This window comes from Balaenoptera borealis, assembly GCF_965194805.1.
Source record: "Balaenoptera borealis genome assembly, chromosome: 7".
NCBI classification, from domain to species: Eukaryota; Metazoa; Chordata; class Mammalia; order Artiodactyla; family Balaenopteridae; genus Balaenoptera; species Balaenoptera borealis.
In genome coordinates, this window is record NC_138864.1 from 11,154,792 (window position 1) to 11,174,799 (window position 20,008).

General features: G+C 47.5%; 1 protein-coding gene and 1 long non-coding RNA gene across 3 annotated transcripts in view; one reads left to right on the forward strand and one right to left on the reverse strand.

Moving 5' to 3' along the window:
- Nucleotides 1–5,253, forward strand: part of LOC309632299 (small ribosomal subunit protein uS3m) — a 173,823-nt gene extending 168,570 nt beyond the window's left edge. For both annotated transcript variants that reach the window (XM_082399674.1, XM_082399654.1), the window contains one exon: nt 5,220–5,253. In XM_082399674.1, the coding sequence (XP_082255800.1) occupies nt 5,220–5,238 (19 nt within the window). In that variant the 3' untranslated portion in view covers nt 5,239–5,253. The remainder of the gene's footprint in view (nt 1–5,219) is intronic.
- LOC309632310 lies at nt 76–19,480 on the reverse strand. Its single transcript, XR_014246852.1, has 3 exons — nt 18,708–19,480; nt 14,977–18,399; nt 76–2,622 (listed from the first exon to the last, which is right to left on the reverse strand). It is a non-coding gene; the product is annotated as an uncharacterized lncRNA (long non-coding RNA).
- Nucleotides 19,481–20,008: the final 528 nt, after the last annotated feature.

Genomic DNA, 20,008 nt, shown 5'->3' on the forward strand with positions numbered 1-20,008 from the left:
TTGTGGGAATGGAATAGTCAATCCTAAAATTTGTTTAGAATCTCAAGGGATCCCAAATAGCCACCAAAAAAAAAATCTGGAGGTTATACTTTCTGATTTCAAAATTTACCACAAAGCTACTAAAACAGTGTGTTACTGGCATAAAGACAAACATACAGACCAAAGGAATAAAATATTAATAGAAAGCTAACAAATAAACCTTTGTATGTATGGTCAAATGATTTTCACTTATACATTTTCAAAGGTCCCAAGATCATTTGATGGGGAAAAGACAGACTTTTCAACAAATGGTGTTGGGAAAATTGGGTATCCACATGTAAAAGAATGAAGTTGGATCGTTACCTAATACCATACACAAAAATTATACCAAAATGAATCAAAGACCTAAAAGTAAGAGCTAAACTATAAAATTCTTAGAATAAAACATTAGAAGAAAAGCTTCATGACATTGGATTTGGCGATGATTTCTTGCATATGACACAAAAAGTCAACAACAACAACAAAAAGATAAATTGGACTTCAAAATTTAAAATGTACTTCAAAATTAAAAATGTTTGTACATCAAAAGACACCACCAACCTCAAGGAATAGAAGAAAATATCTTCTAAAATTTTGCAAAATATTGCAAATCATATACCCTAAGAGGGATTAATATCCATAATAAATGATGAACTTCTTCTACTCAACCACAATGAAAGCAAACAATCTGATGTAAAAAAGGACAAAGGCCTTGAATAAACACTTCTCCAAAGACGATATAGGAATGGCCAATAGGAACACGAAAACATTCTCTACATCAGTGATCATTAAGGAAATGCAAATCAAAACCACAATGAAATTCCACTTCACACTCATTATTATGGGTATAATTTTTTAAAAATAGAAAATGAGTGTTGGCAAGGATGTGAGGAAGTTGGAATCCTTTTGCTTTGCTGATGGGTATGTAAAATGGTAGAGCAGCTGTGGAAAACAGTATGTTGTTTCCTAAAAAAAAAAAACAACAAAAAAAATAGAATTACTGTATAATCCAGCAATTCTACTTGTGGTTATATATCTAAAAGAATTAAAAGCAAGGACTCAAACAGTAATTTGTACACCCATATTCACAGCAGCATTATTCACAATAGCCAAAGGATGCAAACAACCCAAGATTCCAGATGAATGGATAAACAAAATGTGGTAATGTGGTAAATAAATTTACTACATACATATAAGTAAATATTCCATAAATAGGATATTATTCAGCCTTGAAAATGAATGAAATTCTGACACATGCTTCAATATAGGTGAAGCTTAAAGAGTTTTTCTAAATGAAATAAGCAAGACACAGAAGGGCAAATAATGTATGAATCCTCTTCTATGAGCTACCTAGAGTAGTCAAGCTCACAGTGACAAAAAGTATAATGGTGGTTACCAGGGGCTGAGCAGAGAGGAAAGTGGAGTTAGTGCCTAATGGATACAGACTTTCAACATGGGATGATGAAAAAGTTCTGGAGATGGATGGTGGTGATGGTTGCATAACCATGTGAATGTACTTAATTGTACATTTAAAAAAGGTTAAAATGGTAAATTTTATGTTATGTATATTTTACCATATAAATGAATGGGGGAAAAAGGTATAAGCAAAGAAGAGATGTTTTCCCTCTCTCAGAGGGGGAGGTATACAGTGATGCTGGTCTCAGAGACTTGGGGATTCAGAGGATGCCTTTGGCATCCTCAGTCTTGCTTGTGCCTTTACCCTCACTTGCCCCCTCTACCCCATACCCTGTCTCCCCAAATTGGCTGAACTTCTCTCTGCATCATGGCCACAGATGGCTCCCAAATTACATCACGTCATCTTAGTGACTAAAGGGAAAAGAGAGGGGTTTTCTTGTACAGAATATGGGTATAAATTCTCAAGAAAGGATTCTAAACAGCACCAGTTATTTTATGCGTTCATGTGGGATATTCTGATCAGCAGCCCTTCATGGACCATTTGGAATAGAAAATGAACCATTCCCTGGATTTTTTTTTAAAGGAGCAGGGGGAACCACAGTAGACAGGCAAAATTAGCAGCTTCTACAAAAGGGCTAATAATATTTTCATTGAAGGGTTGTCTTGAGAGTTAGAGATGCTGTGTATTTTTTTTTTTTTTTTTTTTGGTCACACTGCATGGCTTGTGGGATCTTAGTTTCCTGACCAGGGATTGAACCCAGGCCCCCTGCAGCGAAAGCCCTGAGTCCTAGCCACTGGACCGTCAGGGATTCCCAAGAGATGCTGCATTTTAAGTCCTGTAAATGGTAGGCATGCAATAAATGGAGGCTGCAGGAGTTATGTCTCCATTATTAATCTTGGAAGATAAATTTGAAAACCTATCAAGTCTTAGAAAACTCTCTTAGCTTTGCTGAATTGAACGTACATAGGGTCCTTACTATCAACACTGTGTTCTTCATACACTACTTCCCACTAAAAGGCACCAGGCTCCTTGGAGAAATGGAGGATTCCAGGGACAGGGCATGGAAGGTAGTGGAGGATCCTGAAACATCTTGAAATGTGCAGGCCAAGCCAAAAGACATAGGAGCCAGCTTGAAGGGTCTCTTCTGGCATATTATGGGTCCCTTAGAACATCACAAAGGAAAACAACTGTATGAGGGAATACAAAAACAAAATCCATGAGACCCATATCACACTTTTCAAAAACCACTGGTCGTTTTCAGAGCATCAACTCATTACTCTGGAAACTGTGAAAGAGAAGGAATAAAACACATAGCCTATATATCAGGATAACAAAATAGTTGATGAAGGTGTATTTTTCTTTATAGATGAATTCCAGCTAATAAATGCAGAAGGTATGATAGATTAAAATCCCCTATTTTGCAACACCTAATAAAATAACAAATCTAGGGAACGGTTATCATTAATAGCTGTAAAAACCCATGAGATGAACTTGACAAGGAAGCGGAGGGATCAGGCTGACACCACCTAAACCTACGGTTAATCTTAGAATGTGGGACAAGCAGATGCTCTGTGTGCCGAAATGTGATGTGGTAGGAGGTGAATAGCACCGCCATTGATTCTAAATCTAAAAAGTCTCTAGATCCATCTGTTGGTTTGTAGGAAATATGGAAAATAGAGAGACAATTGAATAGTGTGGTGGGAAGTCATTAGCCAAATCTAGAATGAAAAAAATTATCTTGTTTTTTAAAACAAATCAATGGCAGGGAAATTAACAGGAGGAATTATAAGGTCCAATCGTAAAACAGAACCCACCCAAGGTAGTTCAATAAGTGGCATTTAGGAGAGCTGTTACAAAGAGTGGAAAAGTGAAGAGGGCTAGTGGAGAACGGTCACACCAGGAAGTACCATCACCCTTCCTGGTGCAGCAGAGCCCAGGATCAAGCTGCCCAGGAGTGTGGAACCCTAGGTGAGGGGCGACCTGATAATACATTCTTCAGGTAATATACTTTTTCTCTCTACTAGCTTACAAGATCTTTTTTTCTTTTTCTGTCTTGGATGTTCTAGGGATGATTTTTCTAGGTATGATTTATTTATTTGGCTTGGTTATTAAGTTCTGAAAAATTCTCAGCCATTCTCCCTTTGAATATATTTCTCCTGCATTTCTTTCGTCTCTCCTTTTGAAATTCCTCTTATATGTAAATGGAATATTCCCACTGTCTCTTTTAAGACTTTTTACTGGCCTTTCGTATGTTCCATCTCTTTATCTCCCTCTTTGCTACATTTAGTGTGATTTCCTCAGATTTATTCTTCAAATCACTAATTTTCTTATTGGTTGTGTTTAAGTTTTTGTTCCTCTCTCTCTCACTGAATTTTTAACCAAGGACTCTATTCTTAGTTTCCAGGGAAGCCCTGCACCAGTTTTTGTATTAATGTCTCAGGTGGGAGATTCCTATACTGCACAAATGATATGAAGTCAGATCTCCCACTCTGTGCAGTATCAGCCAAAGTGGTAACTTCTCAAGGGTAATTTTTTGCTGACTAAACTCCACAGAAAGGCTGCCAACCTCTTCTCCATCTCTTTGTAGTTTGGGAGGACAGGGGGCACTTTGAGTCTCCAGGCCTCACACGGAGTGGTTCTTGTTGCTGTGTCCTGTCCAGGGCTGGATCGTGTCTGCTGTCCTTGCAAAGCATCCTAAATCCTGCCATCCACCCCTGCGGCCACTGCTGGGTCAGCTTTCTCCTACAATTCTGCCTTTACCGTTTGATCTTTGTTTCCATCTGAAAGAAATGGGCCTTTAGTTTTTGACACTTGGTTATGTAAGTCTTTTGTCACAATGTCTTATTCATTACTTCTACGTATTTATAACCAGAAAGTGGCATCAGCTCAATCCACGGTGCTGCCAGAAGTTTCCAGTAGCAGATGCTTTAAAACAAAGAAATGTAATGATGAGTAGAGTGTACACAGAAATGTACATATGTCCTTAATTACCTAGATATTCAGTGCCTTTGCTATGTACTCTGGGTATTACAACATTGGACAAAATCCCTGCCCTTAAAGGACATCACCTTGTAATGAAAATATACAGAAATGCACAGAAATAGTAAAGGAGAAATAAAGGGCAAGAAAGGAGAAAGTGCAGAATGTGGGTGTGGAACTCAAATCTGAGCAGGGCTCATGAGGAAGCCCTTCCCTTCAGGAGCACACACATGGCGAGGAGGGTGATAGACAGAAAGTTCAACCCAAGTGCAGGAGGTGCAAAAAAATAGTAATTTGGTTGGCTGCCATATTCTATGTCACCTCCGTCTGTGCAACGATGAATTTCTAAAGAAGTTACATGCAAATGTTTTCAAACTGAATTATATTTTTAAGTGTCAAGGGAATCTGTGTCTCGAGGCAGCTTTCACAGTGGCCTCTGCCATGCACAGCTGTGGTGTCCACTGGCCTCGGAGCTTCTACCAGGCCACTGTGGCCCATCCATGATCACTGACGTCTGGCTCACTCCTACACCCCCAGCACCAGATACAGGACATGACACGTAAGATGGGCTCAACAAACACTCGGCCACTCAATGAAACAACTACTCTCCAAGCCTGTGCACCCAGCTTCATGTGTCACACATTATTTTTGGAAGGCCCTGGTGTTTTCCATCCTGCAGGATCCATAGGAAAGTGTCTTTCCCTAACCCAAGGCCTCCAACAACTTCATGTAAAAGCTGCTGAGAAGCAGCAGAGCATGGGGACCCTGGCTTTTCTCCACCCCACCCTCTTATTTTCTTTTCCAGTGAGAAGCTGCCAAAGTAGAAAAGATTCATTCTACTCGCGTGATCCTGATGTGGTATCCTGCCCTCCAGAGGATACTCAGGTGACAGCTTGTTCCTGGGCCAAACTGAGTGAGTGAGCCAGTGACCTGGAAGCCCAGGCTGTGGAGGGGGACCCCTAAACAAAGCCCCCAACCAGGGATGGAAGTACTCAAGCACAACAGGCACACGTGCACACACACACACACACACAGAAAGAAAGGGGGGTTAGTGGAAGGTTTAAGAGTCTCCTCCGGACCAGACACCACCAGGAGTTTTACCTATATTGTGCTTTTATTTTTCTGCCAGTCCTTCCAGATACATGTTATAAACCCCTATTAGCCAGCTTCTGGTTCCCAAGCCCACGCGTGGCAGCGCTGGGGCTCAATCCAGCCCTCTCCCCGACACCTGCTCTCTCTTGCTGCTTCAGCAGCCTTGTGTGTTTTACCGATATCTTGAGGCTCTTTGCCGTTTGTGGGCATGTATGCTGCCCATTTTTATGGAGGCACTGCCTGACCTAAATAAGCATTGGTGCCAGCTCACCCTGGAGCTAATATGTCGGCAAGTATAAAAGCAATTGGCTTTACCCAGATACAGGATTCCCTCATGGGGCAGAGACCAGAATGGAGGGATCCATCACCTCCCTGCTGGGGCAAACTACAACCTGCAACAAGGCCCTGGCTCTGACGGCTCAGCCTCCGTGTGTCCGCGCACGCAGGCTCTCTGCAGGCCCCCCTCAGCTGCTCTGTCCGTTGCTGTTCCCGTTCCTCTCCCAGACCTGGCCCTCGGGTCCAGCCAAATAGAAGTATGTCTTGTTTTCCATGGGAGTTTCCCATTGCCTTTGCTTCTCCTGTTTCATGTGCATGGAGTGGCAACAGAGAGAGACAGAGAGACAAAGAGAACCTTCTTTCCACACCTGGCCACCCTCCAAGGCCTCCAGAGGCAGCTCCTCAGCAGGTGTCCCCTGACACTCACGCAGCCAGTAAGAATGACCTCTCCCTCTGACCGCCCACTCTCTGACCTCTACCAAGTGACCTCTCACCTGCACTGATTTACAAACTGTGCGACAGAATCCCTCACATAGGTTGAAAGTATGATAAGCCAATTTAAATCACAGCCTTCTGCTAAGAGAATAGTTTTGTAGCTCCTGGACCTGAGGGCTGGGCCTCTGCCGTCACACACTCCTGAACCTCTGCTATCATGCTCTCCCTGGATTTCCAATGTTAACACATTGGCTGAGCAAGTGTTTACTGAGCTGCAGCAATACTGCAGGCGCTCGGGTGATGAACCAGGAGGAAAAGATAAACTGCATGTGGGCCTTCCTCTGAAGAAGACAAATACCCCAACAACAACAACAACAAACAACAACAAAACCACAGGAGATTCTCAGAACTGGGAGACCGAGTAGCCATGAAACTCTAAGCTGCCTGGCCTCCCTGAAAATCAGGAAAAGTGAATGGGAACGACAGTGGGACGGCATTTCATCTCCATCCACTTGGCCAGTATTAAAAGGCGTGATGGTCCTGAAAGCTGATCACAAAGCGGAGAAAGGGGCAGCCTCAGACAGCGGGAGTGCAAGGTGGGACCCCAAGCAGGAGCTGCCTGCGTCGTGCTGGGGGCCCTGCTCCTGCGCTCGAGCCACACTCCTGCGCGTCAGCCCAAGGAGATGCACCCAAGACTGTTCACTGCAGCTCTGCGCATAGGAAACCCGGGCCCAGCCTCCAGAGAAGCGCTTCCCCTACGGGGCGCACTTGCACAGAAGGAGTGAAGGGCAGCATCACGTGCTGTAACAGAGAGATACCGTGAATCTTACGGGAGACAGAGCACAGCTGACAACTGGGTGAGAAAGGGCAGAGGGTGTTTCGAGGAGCAAAGGAGAGAAGAATGTCCCAGCATGGCCAACATATGGTGGAGGAGAGAGCACGTGTGGGTGGACGTCCTGGGAGGTTGAGGTACTGGCATATGCGGGGGGGTTGAGGAGGTCAGATGGGGGTCATGTCAGGAGCACATGGAAGCTTGAGCTCCCACGGAAGAGTTCCAAGCTTCCCTGTAGCCTCCATACGTACAATCCCCGGACCGTTGTTTAAGAGAAGCAGCGCTGGGGGTGCTGTGGTTGGAGCAGGCCCAGGTGGTGGATGTGGGCCCTGGTCCCAGACCGGTGGAAGTGAGAATGGAGCGCAGAAACAGCCGGATTTTTTGGAAGAGCAATTGGCAGCACTTGGGCCTCTTTCTGCGGTAAGTGAACTGTCTGTGACGACTGCCCCAGTGTCTCTAAAGAAAATCACAAAAGTGGAGGGTTACGCCAGATTTGAAGACTCCAGAAAGACAAAACCAGCAAAGCATGAATGTTGATTAGATGCTGCTTCAGGGGGAAAAAAGAAAGCTGTAATAGACATTCTGGAGCTATTGGGAAAATTTGAATATGGCAGAATAGTAGATAATATTAGGAAATTACTGTGTATTTTTTATGTATGATAATGTCATTTTGGTTATGTAAAAGAATGCCTTTATCCTCAGGAGATGTGTGTTGAAATATTTAGGTTATGAGCTGTGTAGTTTAAAGTTTCAAGTGGTTCAGAAAAAAAGAGAATGAAAGAAAGAAAAAGAAATATCCACTTAAAATGTTCAGGATTGAATATATGATTTGAAAATACATCAAATTACTTTATTACTTGATTTAGTTTTGTAAGCTTTTAAGTTCTGTACTCTTTTGAATCAAAATTAGAGATAAATGTTTTAGTTTCAAAAAAAGAGAAAAAAATATAGACAGAGCAAATATGGCAAAACGTTCTATTAAGGATTTGGGGAGGGAGGGATGGTATGTGGTGCATATTGTACTATTTTTTCAAGTGTTCGATATGTTGGCAGTTTCTCCTAACAAAAACATGGAGGAAAAATGACTGAATACAGTATTCTGCAGATGAGGATGTGAAATTAAATAGACGTTGGTCATTTGCCCTCCTGCGCTGGACTTGGGTCGCTGAAATTTGTTTGTTACTAGTTTCCTCCATGAGTAATTTTCAAAGGTCATCTGGAATTTGGGAATTGTAGCAAACGGGATGAAGGTGAGGAAGGAAGGCGGCTGAGCTGGCCGAGTGGGAGCCCGGACGTCACGGGGCCTGTCACCACCTGCTTGGATGCCAGCACACAAGCTGCTAGTGTTGACATTTCAGTGGCGTTCCCACCTCTAAACTCGGCTTGTTTTAAAAACTTGGGGACCTGAAAGAGTTCATTCTTATATGGGTTTTTCTGAGTCTGCTCAGACTACCCGAGTCCCCAGTCTTCTTCCACAAACGGAGCCAGGCCTGGAGGCAATCAGACATCAGACGCAAGCTTTCCTCTTCGTCTTAAGTGACAGCCACGGCTAATGCCAGAGTGGGAGGAAAGCCGTGTTCCAGGCCGCTGGCTGCCAGCGACTTGAGAAAACGCTTCTGCCTCACATTGCCTTGAAAAAAATCATGAAAATATCCTGGTGTTTAAAGAACCAAGCAGGATGGTAGCAGTGGGCTGCTTTCGGCTTCAAAATGATTCGCCGTTGCTTTTCTTGGATGAGTGACTTTCTTAAAAGCCGGATCCCCTCTCAGATGCAGGCCTTTGATGCAGAGCCCAGGGGGCTCCAGCGACCAGCCACGTGGGGCCCGCTGCTGCCAGCCTGGGATCTGAGGCTCCAACCCCACGTGGGCATCAGGACCTGGCACAGAGGAAAGCCCAGAGACCTTTCAGCGCCGGGCAAAGCCCACGCAGGAGCGAATCAATGGCCCTGTGACCTGGCCTGGGGCTCACAAACTCAGGCATCCAGAGACAGTCTGACCATCTGACGAGGGCCTGGTCTCCCCTTCAAGTTCTCAACGTGGGCTCCATTGAGCCAGAACTTCCCCGTTGCAAAAGAAGCCAAGAACCCCGGTTTCTGTGTAAAGCCACCTGAGTTTTAAAGGTTGGCAATGAAATCAATTTAAAACAGTGTGACACCACCACGTGGGCCAAACAAACCACGCGCCCGACTGGATGCAGCCCGGGGCCACCCGTCGGCTCCCTCTCCAGCGGGTGACTGCAGCCCAGATCCCGTTTCTGCCACTTGCAGCCTGATTTTTCACCCGAGAAAACAGCTCCAATGCTGCCTCCCCAAGGGGCTGCTGGGAGGACCGAGGGGACTCTGGAGAGTGCGGGGCCAGGTCTGGGCACCGCTGCCCTCTCCCTCCCTCCCTGCGTCCTGCCCATCTTGGCCCTGAGCCTTTGCCCTGGGGCCTCACACTCTGCTCAGAGTCTCCCAGGCTCCAGTCCACGTCTCCTCAGACATAACCTGGCCAGGCTCCTGCAAACCACCTTCCGCCTTCCACAAAGGCTTTCAGCTCCCTGGTCAAGGGGCTGCCAGCGTTTCCCAGTGGGCTCATGAATGGTGATGCCCTTGAGCTCCACTGTGCCCAAAACACCACCCGCAGCACTGTCCTGGACCTCACCCCTCCCCTCCACCCACTTGGCACAGACACTCGAGGCCTAAGGCCCGTCCTCCTCCATATCCATCAGGTGACCGGAGAGCCCAAGCCTGGGCTTCAGAAGCTCTGAGACGGCACCTTCCTCTCCTTCCTCAGAGGCCACCGAGACCTGGGCCCACCTGGGGGCTGTGGACAGGCCATGCCCTGTGAGCTTGAAGTTCAATTTCAGAAACGTACACATGCTGGCCGCCAAAGCAGAGCAAGTTTACTGTGGGGATTAGGCTGAGCTCTGGCCTCATGTTCTGACCCTGCCACTTGCCAGATGACCATCTGGTCACCCCTCTCCACCTCCCTAGGGGCCACTCTCTCCTTGTGGCACACACAAAGAACTGGGTCATAAGAGCGCTGTCACCCAGGAGTACGTGGGGACCAGATGGTCGTTAACAGGAAGCAGCAGCACAGAGAGGACACAGGGTCCACAGCTCCAATGTGGACAGTCCCCGAAGCCTGTCGAGGGTCAGAGAGGGTCTCAGCTGGAAAATCATTCTACCTGAACATGAACTTCTCCACAGACTATTAGTTTTTGGAAAATAGGATACCTGTTGTGGACTGAATGTTTGTGTCCCCCGAGAATATCCATATGTTGCAGCTGTAACCCAGAATGTGATGATATTTGGAGGGGGAGCCTTTGGGAGGTGATCAGGGTTAGACGAGGTCATGAGGGTGGGGCCCCCGTGATGGGATTAGTGTCCTTATAAGTAGAGGAAGAAACACCAGAGCTCTCTCTCTCTCTCTGCCATGTGAGGACACAGCAAGAAGGTGACAGTCTGCATGCCAAGAGGAGAGCTCTCACCAGAACCTGACCGTACTGGCACCTTGATCTCAGATTGCCCACCTCCAGAACTGTGAGAAATCAGCATCTGTTGTTTAAGCTGCCAGGCTGTGGCATCTTGTTATGGAACCTGAGCTGACTAAGACAATACCTAAACCCTAAATACCTAAACCCCCACATACTCTGGGCAGTAGCTGGCATGTCTGACTCACCAGGATGAGCTCATGGCACACTTAGCCTGAAGAGAACAGGCAGACTTCATGCTCCTAAAAAGGGGCTTCCTGGTCCTCTTGGCATCTAGAAAACAGCCCCTCCCAGCCCTCAGAGTCCCGAGAGTCTAGAAGTGCACACAGAGCAAGAGAAACAAAGACAGAACCCTGCAGTGGAAGCTCTTGGCCCCTGCCACCAGGGCCTGTGGAGGAGAGGCAGGAGGGGCAATCAGGACCATCTTGGGCACTTGCAACATTGTCCAGGACCAATTTCTGCACAAGTCACATTGTCTAACCCCTGGAAATAACAATTTCAGAATAAGGAGGCCAGCTCAGCCTCCTGCTACATGGCTGACCCGACTGTCCCCTATGGGGACATGTCAGTTAACCTGCTAAGCATCTTGCAAGCAGTTGCTCAGCTGGGGATTGTTCTCTGGTGTCCAGATCCTGAGGGCAGTACTGGATTCCACAGAAAGGCGACAAGTTCAGGAATCGCATCCACCTGCCCCCCCGCTTGTTAAGTGTGAGGTTTTGGGGTAGGCATCTGGGTGCCGTGTGGAGGGGAGGTGTCTTACATCCCCTTGGCATTGGGGGAGAGAATTTCTGGCCTCCTATTGCGCCTGAGGTGGGTGTGTCACCTGGGGAAGGCAGGGGACCAGTGGTCAGGGGCTGGCCATGTCACAGACCTAACTTTAGGGGTCACTGCGTTTCCTCTTGTCACTTCAGAGAAACATATCATCCTGTCTAAGTACCGGTTGATGCTGTTGTCCAGGGACATGGGACCCACCCATTACTTTTCCTATGTATCATATGGTTTAGCCTCCTTGTCCTGCTTGTCTTGTGCCGACTTTATTATTTTTTTATTCTTTTTTTTTTAATTAATTAATTTATTTTTGGCTGTGTTGGGTCTTCGTTGCTGTGCGCAGGCTTTCTCTAGTTGCGGCGAGCAGGGGCTACTCTTCGTTGCGGTGCGCAGGCTTCTCATTGCGGTGGCTTCTCTTGTTGCAGAGCACGGGTTCTAGGCGTGCGGGCTTCAGTAGTTGTGGCGCGTGGGCTCAGTAGTTGTGGCGCACGGGCTTCGTTGCTCTGCAGCATGTGGGATCCTCCTGGACCAGGGCTCAAACCCGTGTCCCCTGCATTGGCAGGTGGATTCTTAACCACTGCGCCACCAGGGAAGTCCTGTGCCGACTTTAATGTTTGCTCAGGAGGCAGCCTCCTGGTCACAGTCCTCGAGGTTCATGTGCTCTGTAAATGGCAGAGATGATGGGAGGAACGTGGTTGAAGATTCAGCTTAAAAACAACTGAACATTTTTTTTTGTTTTGTTTTGAATATTTGAATTTTATTTTATTGTTTTATACAGCAGGTTCTTATTAGTTATATGTTTTATACATATTAGTGTATATATGTCAATCCCTATCTCCCAGTTCATCACACCACCACCACCCACCTCCCCGCCACTTTCCCCCCTTGGTGTCCATAGGTTTGTTCTCTACAGCTGTGTCTCTATTTCTGCCCTGCAAACCGGTTCATCTGAAGATTTCTTTATCTATGATTGATTCATCAACAAGCATGAGCTGTGCATCAGTTACACATGAGATTCTGGACACACAAAACAAATACACACCATCCCAGGGTGCGGAGGTGCCCTGGGACCCCACAGACACACTAAGTGATGCCCAGGTGTCTAGGAGCATGGAGGAGGGGGCCCGGCTCGGGGAAGGTTCTGGGAAGAATTCAAAGAGAGAGCAGGGCCGTGCTGGAGCCTGCGCTTTGGAAAAGTCACTTCAGCGCAGCGGGAACAGGTCTAAGAGGCTGAGACCCGGAGACCGGCCAGGGGTTGTGACCGCTGTTAGGTGGATGTGCTAGTGCAGAGTGGGAGGGGGATAAACCGTTTCACCGTGTCAGTAGTACCGTAACACAGATCATCAGCACGCATTAGCCAAGCCCTGCGCCAAGAGCGCTACACGCATCACCGCACTGAATCCTGTGAGTTAGCAAATTGTGCCCCTATTTCACGGATGAGAAAACCGAGGCCCTGAGTTGAAAGGTCACAGGTCACAGAGCTGGTTACTTGAAGGAAGAGTTGGTTACATTAGGTTTGAACCCAGGCCATCAGTCTTCAAAACGCACAAGCACTGCTTCCCTATCTCCCTGTCCCTAAGACAGACCTGGCTCCAATAAGCCAAAATGCCGAGGGAGACAAGGCAATCAGAACCTGCGAGAAGCTCAGGTCAGCTTGCCCACTGCTGCACTGTATTTATAGGGATATATATATTTATTTCTGAATGCAAATGGATATGTGTGCAAGTACATCCGCATATACATGTATCTATACATACATATTAAACATATGCCACACACACACACACACACACACACACACACACTCACTCTTACACATGCTCAGAGATGCTGGGATAATGCACCTGGTACACTTAGGAACCGTAACCTCTGCAAAGATGGACTGGGGATCTGGGTGCAAGAGAGGGGGCTTCTAATACTCACTTCATAGCCCTTCTGTAACATTTGAATTTTTACTGTGCACATGCTCTACTTTTTCAGCAATAAAATAAATGCAATTTAAAAATAAGTCTTGGCTCTGAACCTCAGTGTGAGTGAGAAGGGTTCCTGCAGGACCGCCGTGAGTGCCCTGCTCGGCTCTGCCAGGATTATGTGGGACGACGTGCTGCACCCCTCTGTACCCGATGCTCACGCAGTAAAGTCATCTGTTCTTAGAAAGCTCAGAGTAACGGCCTCGCCTCTGCCCTCAGAGGATTCATGGGTGCTCAGCAAACAGATGTAAACAGTTGCCGTCAAGGAACTTGCTTCACTCTCTCCTGGAAAATAAGGCTGCTCTAAGCAGGGAATCTCAAGGCTCTGTGATTCCTGCCGTGAGTCTGTGAAACTCAGCCTAATGATTCAATAAGATGAAACAGCTGCTTTTGATTTCAGAAAATTCCCCACGCCCGACTGCGACTGCACTGAACAGTTATTTTTGAAGTTGAAGCGGTGCTGGATCTTTTCAAACAGCCAAGAGCATATTCATGGCAGCTTCGTTTTCTTACACAACCCTTCGCTTCCTGTTTCTACAGCATGGAGCTCTGAATATTAATCCGCATGGTTCTGTTCTCAGGCACTTCCTGACCTCATTTGTTAAAAAAACCAAGACCAAAAAAAAAAAAAAAAAAAATGCTCAGAGTTTGAGAGAAAAATCTAAAAGGGTCTGAGTCTAATATATTCCCAGCCCTGAAAAGAGCTAACATAACATTCCTTCTGTGTCAATATTTGGCACTCTGTACAATGCTTGCACTGAAAGAGTTTTTAAAAAGAAGAAAGAGAAAGAAAGAGAGACAGAGGGGGAGAGAGAGAGAGGGGACAAAGGAAAACAGAAATGAGCTTCAGTTTGGTGGTTAAAATGAATACTGTTTGAGGTGAGGACCTGTCTATTGCGCCCTCACGCCCCAATAATTCCTCTGTTCAGCCCTGTATCCTCTTGACCCACCATCCCAACTTGTGCAGCCAGTAGGAATAAATTTGTCCTTCTCTGGGGCTCCCCTTCTAGTCCTACCTCCCCACCTGGGCCGGGCTCTCCAGGACTGAGGTCAGGGCTCTCTCTGCAGTGCCCACCTGGCCCCCTCAGGCCTGGAGGCTCCACTGTCCCCAGGGCCCCAGCTGTGAGTCCGGTGAAGTCGATCGTGGCTCTATTGCCCTGGGCAGCAGCTGCTTCAGGAGGGGCGTGTGCAGGACTCTGGTGAGTGAAAGATGAGTTAAGTCTGCTCCCAGGCCTCTGGGGACATTTCCTCCCTCTTAATGTGTGACCAAGCATGGGGCCCATCTCCTTCCCTCCAGCCTTTGGCCATTGTTGGGTGAAGGTCAGGGTATCTCCGTGACCAGGAGGGGCCAGCCCATGGTGGGCTGGGGACAAAGCAATGGGGGACCCCAGGTCCTCCTGGGCTCCTGTAGAATTCTCCATGCCCACTGCCGTCTCACTTGCCCATGAGTCTGGTTGAGAAATTAACAGGTAAACTTGCTGCTCGGAGTAGGTCAGTGGGAGCCCCAGGGCCAGGTTCCACATCAGCTCAGGTGGGAGAAGGAAAGACAGAGGTGGTGTTGAAGGGAAACTGGAGGTTAGGTAACAAAGTAGACTGGGAGTGAGAGCGCTCCAAGCGGAGGACACATAGGCAGAGAGGAGGTATGGGCCACGCCGGCAAAATCGGTCCATGATCAGCGATCTGTGATCAGGCATGCGTTAAGTCTTTAAAGACACTGTCGTTTTCATCACTTGCTTTGCTGAGCTCCCTGCGGACCTTGCCGAGATGACACTGCACACATGAAGGACACACTACCCACAAAGGTAACGCCGGAGACTTTGGCACCAGAACCGCTGCCTGTGCTCAACGCTTCCAGCTTTGCAAAGATTTGCGCCGACTGCTGCAGTTGTTTCCAGATGGCCAGGAGATTTCTCATCTGCTCACAAAAAATTAATGAGTACACACCTTGTGTGCTAGGCTTCAGGGTTGCAAGGTGAACAGCCCTTCCCTCAGGTAGTTTACCACTTGGTGGTGGGAGGAGTCACGTGGAAAAGCTCCTCCTGAAGGGCGTCTGCCACGCTCAGCCCAGAAAGTGAAGTGCGTCATTATAACAGGGCCGTTTACTGAGGAGTCCACATCCCTGGTACTCAGAGAAACAGTTTGCATAAATTATGTCTCATCTCCCGCTGCAATCCTTCCATCATCCCTGGACAGATCGGGCGTCCCAAAGACGGCTGCCCCCATGTACTTATCTCATCACACATGGTCTTGTTCATGTGACCAGTCCCACCCTCCCTGGAATCTGGGAAGTGATTATGATTGCTCTGACCAACAGGGAAAGGCCAATGGGGCACCAGTAAATGCTCAACAGCTGGCTCTCTGGAAAAAAGTGTAAAACCCTGATGTGTATCACTTGCCAATTTACGTGGTGGAAATATTTCCACCATGGCTGGAGTCACGTGAGGCTGCTGAGCACGAAGTTGGGAAGAAATGCCCAAGATCACACCACACGCTTCCACCATGCAGACAAAACAGATGGAAATCACCCTAGAGCACCAGTAATAGTGATATATAGTAAAATAATTTGGAAGTGATAGGTTTTGAGAATTTATCACCCCTATTTTTAATGAGATTCATTTAACTGCAAGTTTATATAATTTATTTTTAATGATGCCTGTGTTTATCAACTTGAAATTTTAACAATCGGCAAAATTCCTGAAAGTTTAGCAATCAGCTCTTGTGAACTTGTACTGTCTGGCATGGAGTACACACACACAGAGAATTACATGTTTGTACAGCAAAGTGTCACAGACTGGGCAACTTAAACATGACATGTATTCCCTCACAGTTCTGGGGGCCAAAAATCCAAGATCAAAGGCTGGTTTCCCCCGAGACCTCTCTCCTTGGCATGTAGACGGCCCCCAGAGCCGTCTTTACATTGGTCACTTTGAAAGCCATAACTCTCTTCCAGATCCCCTGATGGCACCCTGGGTTCCTCTGTGCCTTGCCAGTGCCCCCTGAACTCAGCAAATCTGCCTGGTAAATGTGCCACACCGTGCGGTCATCTGGTCTACCTGCTCTTCCGATCCGATGCCATATTAGACAGAACGCTGGAGAGAGCAGGCTCATTCCTCAGTGTTTGAAATGCTAGCTGAACTCTCAAACTTTCCATCCACCACAGCATGCATGAAGGATGATGGCCACGCTCCACAGGTGCACCAAGGATTATGTGCAAGTTGACCCTTAACTGCTACCCACGCACAAGTATCAACATGAACTGGAGTGAGGATGGCGTTCCTGCAGAAGTGACCTTGATGCTGCTGTTTCATTACTTTCTAAGTAAATCACTCTCATCTTCAGCAGTTTATTATTGTGACAAATGGCACTTCTCAAACTTACATGGAGCACACTAGAGGGTCTGGACCCTGAGCTCCTTAATGACACAGATGGAAGCCCTCTGCTGACTGCAGGACCTTACAGGTCCTGACGCTGAGCAGAAACTAGAGACTGAATAGCATGAACAAGTTGGAAGATTCACTCCAGAAAGGAAGGTTGGCAAGTAAAATTATTTACCTAGAGGTTGACATCTAGATTGGTCATTGGGACTTTCCATGCTATTTGGAAGAATTTCAGCATACCCACTATGAGGTGGCCGGGATAAAAAAGCTGCTTCTTGTCACTTTTGTTTGGAGAAGTGAAATCTGCTTTGCTTAGAAACAGTCTCCACATTTAATCAAGCAGGGGCTGGAGGAAGTTACACAGAGGTAGTAAAATATAGAGCAACACTCCTCTAATCTTTACACTGAAGTCTCAGAAGCTAACGGGGCCCTATCCTACAAGTATACATCATTTAAAAATACTGGAAAATGTCGTGGTGTTTTTCACATTATGAAAGTAATACAAGTCCACGGTGGAATATGAGAAAACTAAAGAAAAGTGTAACTTGAGGTTAACAATTGTCCGTAATCCTACCACCCAGAGATAACCCTGGTTATCACTCGACATCTTCTTCCAAGATTTCTTCTAAGCATACTTTCATGTATGTAAGCATATCTTTTCCGAATAACTTTAGTTTGAGCAAAATCTTCTGCTAAGAAAATTCTTTGAAGTCATCTTTTTAAATGGATGTATCCAACTTCAGTCACATGGCACCTCTTGGCGCCCCCTGGAGAGTCGAGCAGGCTTGAAGCCAGTGCTGGCTGAGTTCAAACCCATCCTCTCTGAGTTTCAGTTTTCCCTCTTTTGAAATGGAGACAGCAATAGCATCTACTTCAAGGGGCTGTTGAGAGGATAAGACCAGTTAATGCTTGTAAAGCGCAGATGGCTCCCTGCCTGAGATGTGTCCTCAGGAAGTGTTTACCTGTTGTTCTATTTCTCCTCATTATAAACAACGCTGTCAGGAACACTTTTGTACCTAAATCTCAGTTTGTGTCTCTGACAACCTTCTTGGGTAGAATCCTAGCAGCAGTTTCATCACCGTCCCACGGAGGGTCCAAAGCAGGAAATGACCTCCTTCCTCTGGGGGTCAAGTGGTAGTCAAAGAAAGTAGCTTAATTTGGGAGAGCAGGTGTCAGAAGGTAGACCCAGGTCCCCGGGGGTCACTGGGCTCCTCAGTGGGGTCATGGAGCCTGGAGTTGGGCAACACGGGGGCAGCACTGAAATTAGTGCTCAATAAGCTGTTTGTTAAACTAATATGACATTGCATCATGAGAAGTCTTCTTCACCTCTTGCCCTTCACCTTGAGGGTAAAAGTTGAAAACAAGACCCATTCCAGGGAAAGTCTTTTTATTGCAGCCACTTTCACTTTTTTCTTTCTTTGAACTTTTTCGGGTTGCAACTAAGGGGGCACAAAATCTGTTCCCCCTTTGCTGAAAGTCCTTGGGGTGGTCAGAACAGCCCTCAGAGCTGAGCACTCAGAAATTTGGTTCTGAGATTTCAAACAATGTATAACCACTGCCGAGGTGACAAGTGGCCTGGCCCCCAGCTGGGCCCTGGGGAAGGGGTAGAACTGGGCAGAAAGAGTCCAGTGGAGGAGGAATGGGGCACAGCTGGCTTGGAGAAGGAAACCAGAGCCACATCTAGCAACTTGCCCCGTCCTGTGGCCCAGTTTTCTCACCTACGAGTCGCATGCTAGAACCTCGGGTTCATGGTTTGCAAACCTTTTTTTTTTTTTTTAATAAATTTATTTACTTATTTTTGGCTGTGTTGGGTCTTCGTATCTGTGCGAGGGCTTTCTCCAGTTGCGGTGAGTGGGGGCCACTCTTCATTGTGGTGCACGGCCCTCTCACTGTCGCGGCCTCTCTTGTTGCGGAGCACAGGCTCCAGACGCGCAGGCTCAGTAGTTGTGGCTCACGGGCCCAGTTGCTCCGCGGCATGTGGGATCTTCCCAGACCAGGGCTCGAACCCATGTCCCCTGCATTGGCAGGCAGATCCCCAACCACTGCACCACCAGGGAAGCCCTGCAAACCTTTTTTAATGGGACTTTCATTCAACCAAGCTGATACACACAAGAGCCCCAGTATTGGAAAGTCAAATCCGTCATTTCCGTATATAAACGTACATGCTCCAGCACTTCTTCCTACACAAATCTGGTGAAGAGCAGTGGGGCCTGGCTGGACACACACGCTGTGGCCAGGAGGCTGAGGACCTCAGGCAGCCCCACGGCTGACCTCCCCTCCTGTAGGTGGGCAGGACCCAGGAAGTCCTGGCTCACAGGAGGCCCAGGCAAGCGTGGGGAAGGTCATCACACCCGACGGCTTTCCTTTGCGGAATAGGGGGTCTCCACTTAAAACGAACCCTGGAGCCTGCAAAGCTCATCAGTAAGTTTTATTTTAATCAATAGATTATCCAACTGCTTGAGTTTCTTGGGAGGTATTTGACTCCTGAATGAGCACGGAGAGGGGTGCTGGGCTTGTGCCGCGGCCTCTGTGGCACGTGCGTCTGTGGCATGTGGTCCTTGCCCAGCTGTTCGCTGCCTCTGCCCCCCAGCCTCTGGAAACACTTCATCTTTTGTAAGGGGGCGATGGGCATCTGTCAGGTATCTGATTTCTGAGGAATTATTTGCTCTTGATCGGGCCTTTGGGTGGGGCAGGGATGGTGGGACAGAGGCAGGACACTTCACGCTGGACTTTGGAGCGTTCACAAGTGGAAGGAAAACAGCAGCATTGCTGGGTATTTATTCATTTCCTTATTTAGAAATAAAAATGAACGCTGCTGGAGAAGACAATGACCCACCAGGCCCTGTGGTTAGCGGCGTGGCCAGGACAGGCCAGTGCCGACCTCCTAGCTCCCAGTCAATGACTTGCTTCCCTGGAATCACAAGACTTGGGTGGAGACACAAGTGGGCAGAGAGACTGGCAGGAAATACAGGGGGTGACATTATGTTTCCTCATGAGAGTAAAAATGTATTGGAGTCAATCCCGGGGCGCCCTGGGGTTTCTCAAGGTGCAACCCTGGGGGACCCAGAGTTTCTTGGGTTGCAACCCTCGGGGGGCCTGGGGTTTCTTGGGTGCTGTTTGGCAGCTTCTGGGCAAGCCGGCCTCGTTCCTTTTGGCTGGGGGGCTGGGGACCACTGCAAGGTCCCCAGGAAGTCATGAGAGTAACACACCAGTGAGCGTGGCCAGGTGCGGGCAGTGGCGACTCCCCGAGGGCAGGTTTAGGGGACACTCTTCTGCCCTTTGTGGCAAAGCGGGTATTTATTTGAGCTCCTTCTAAACCTCTTCTATGAAAACCAACCTACTTCGTTCAGTGTTGGATTGCCTCTCAGAT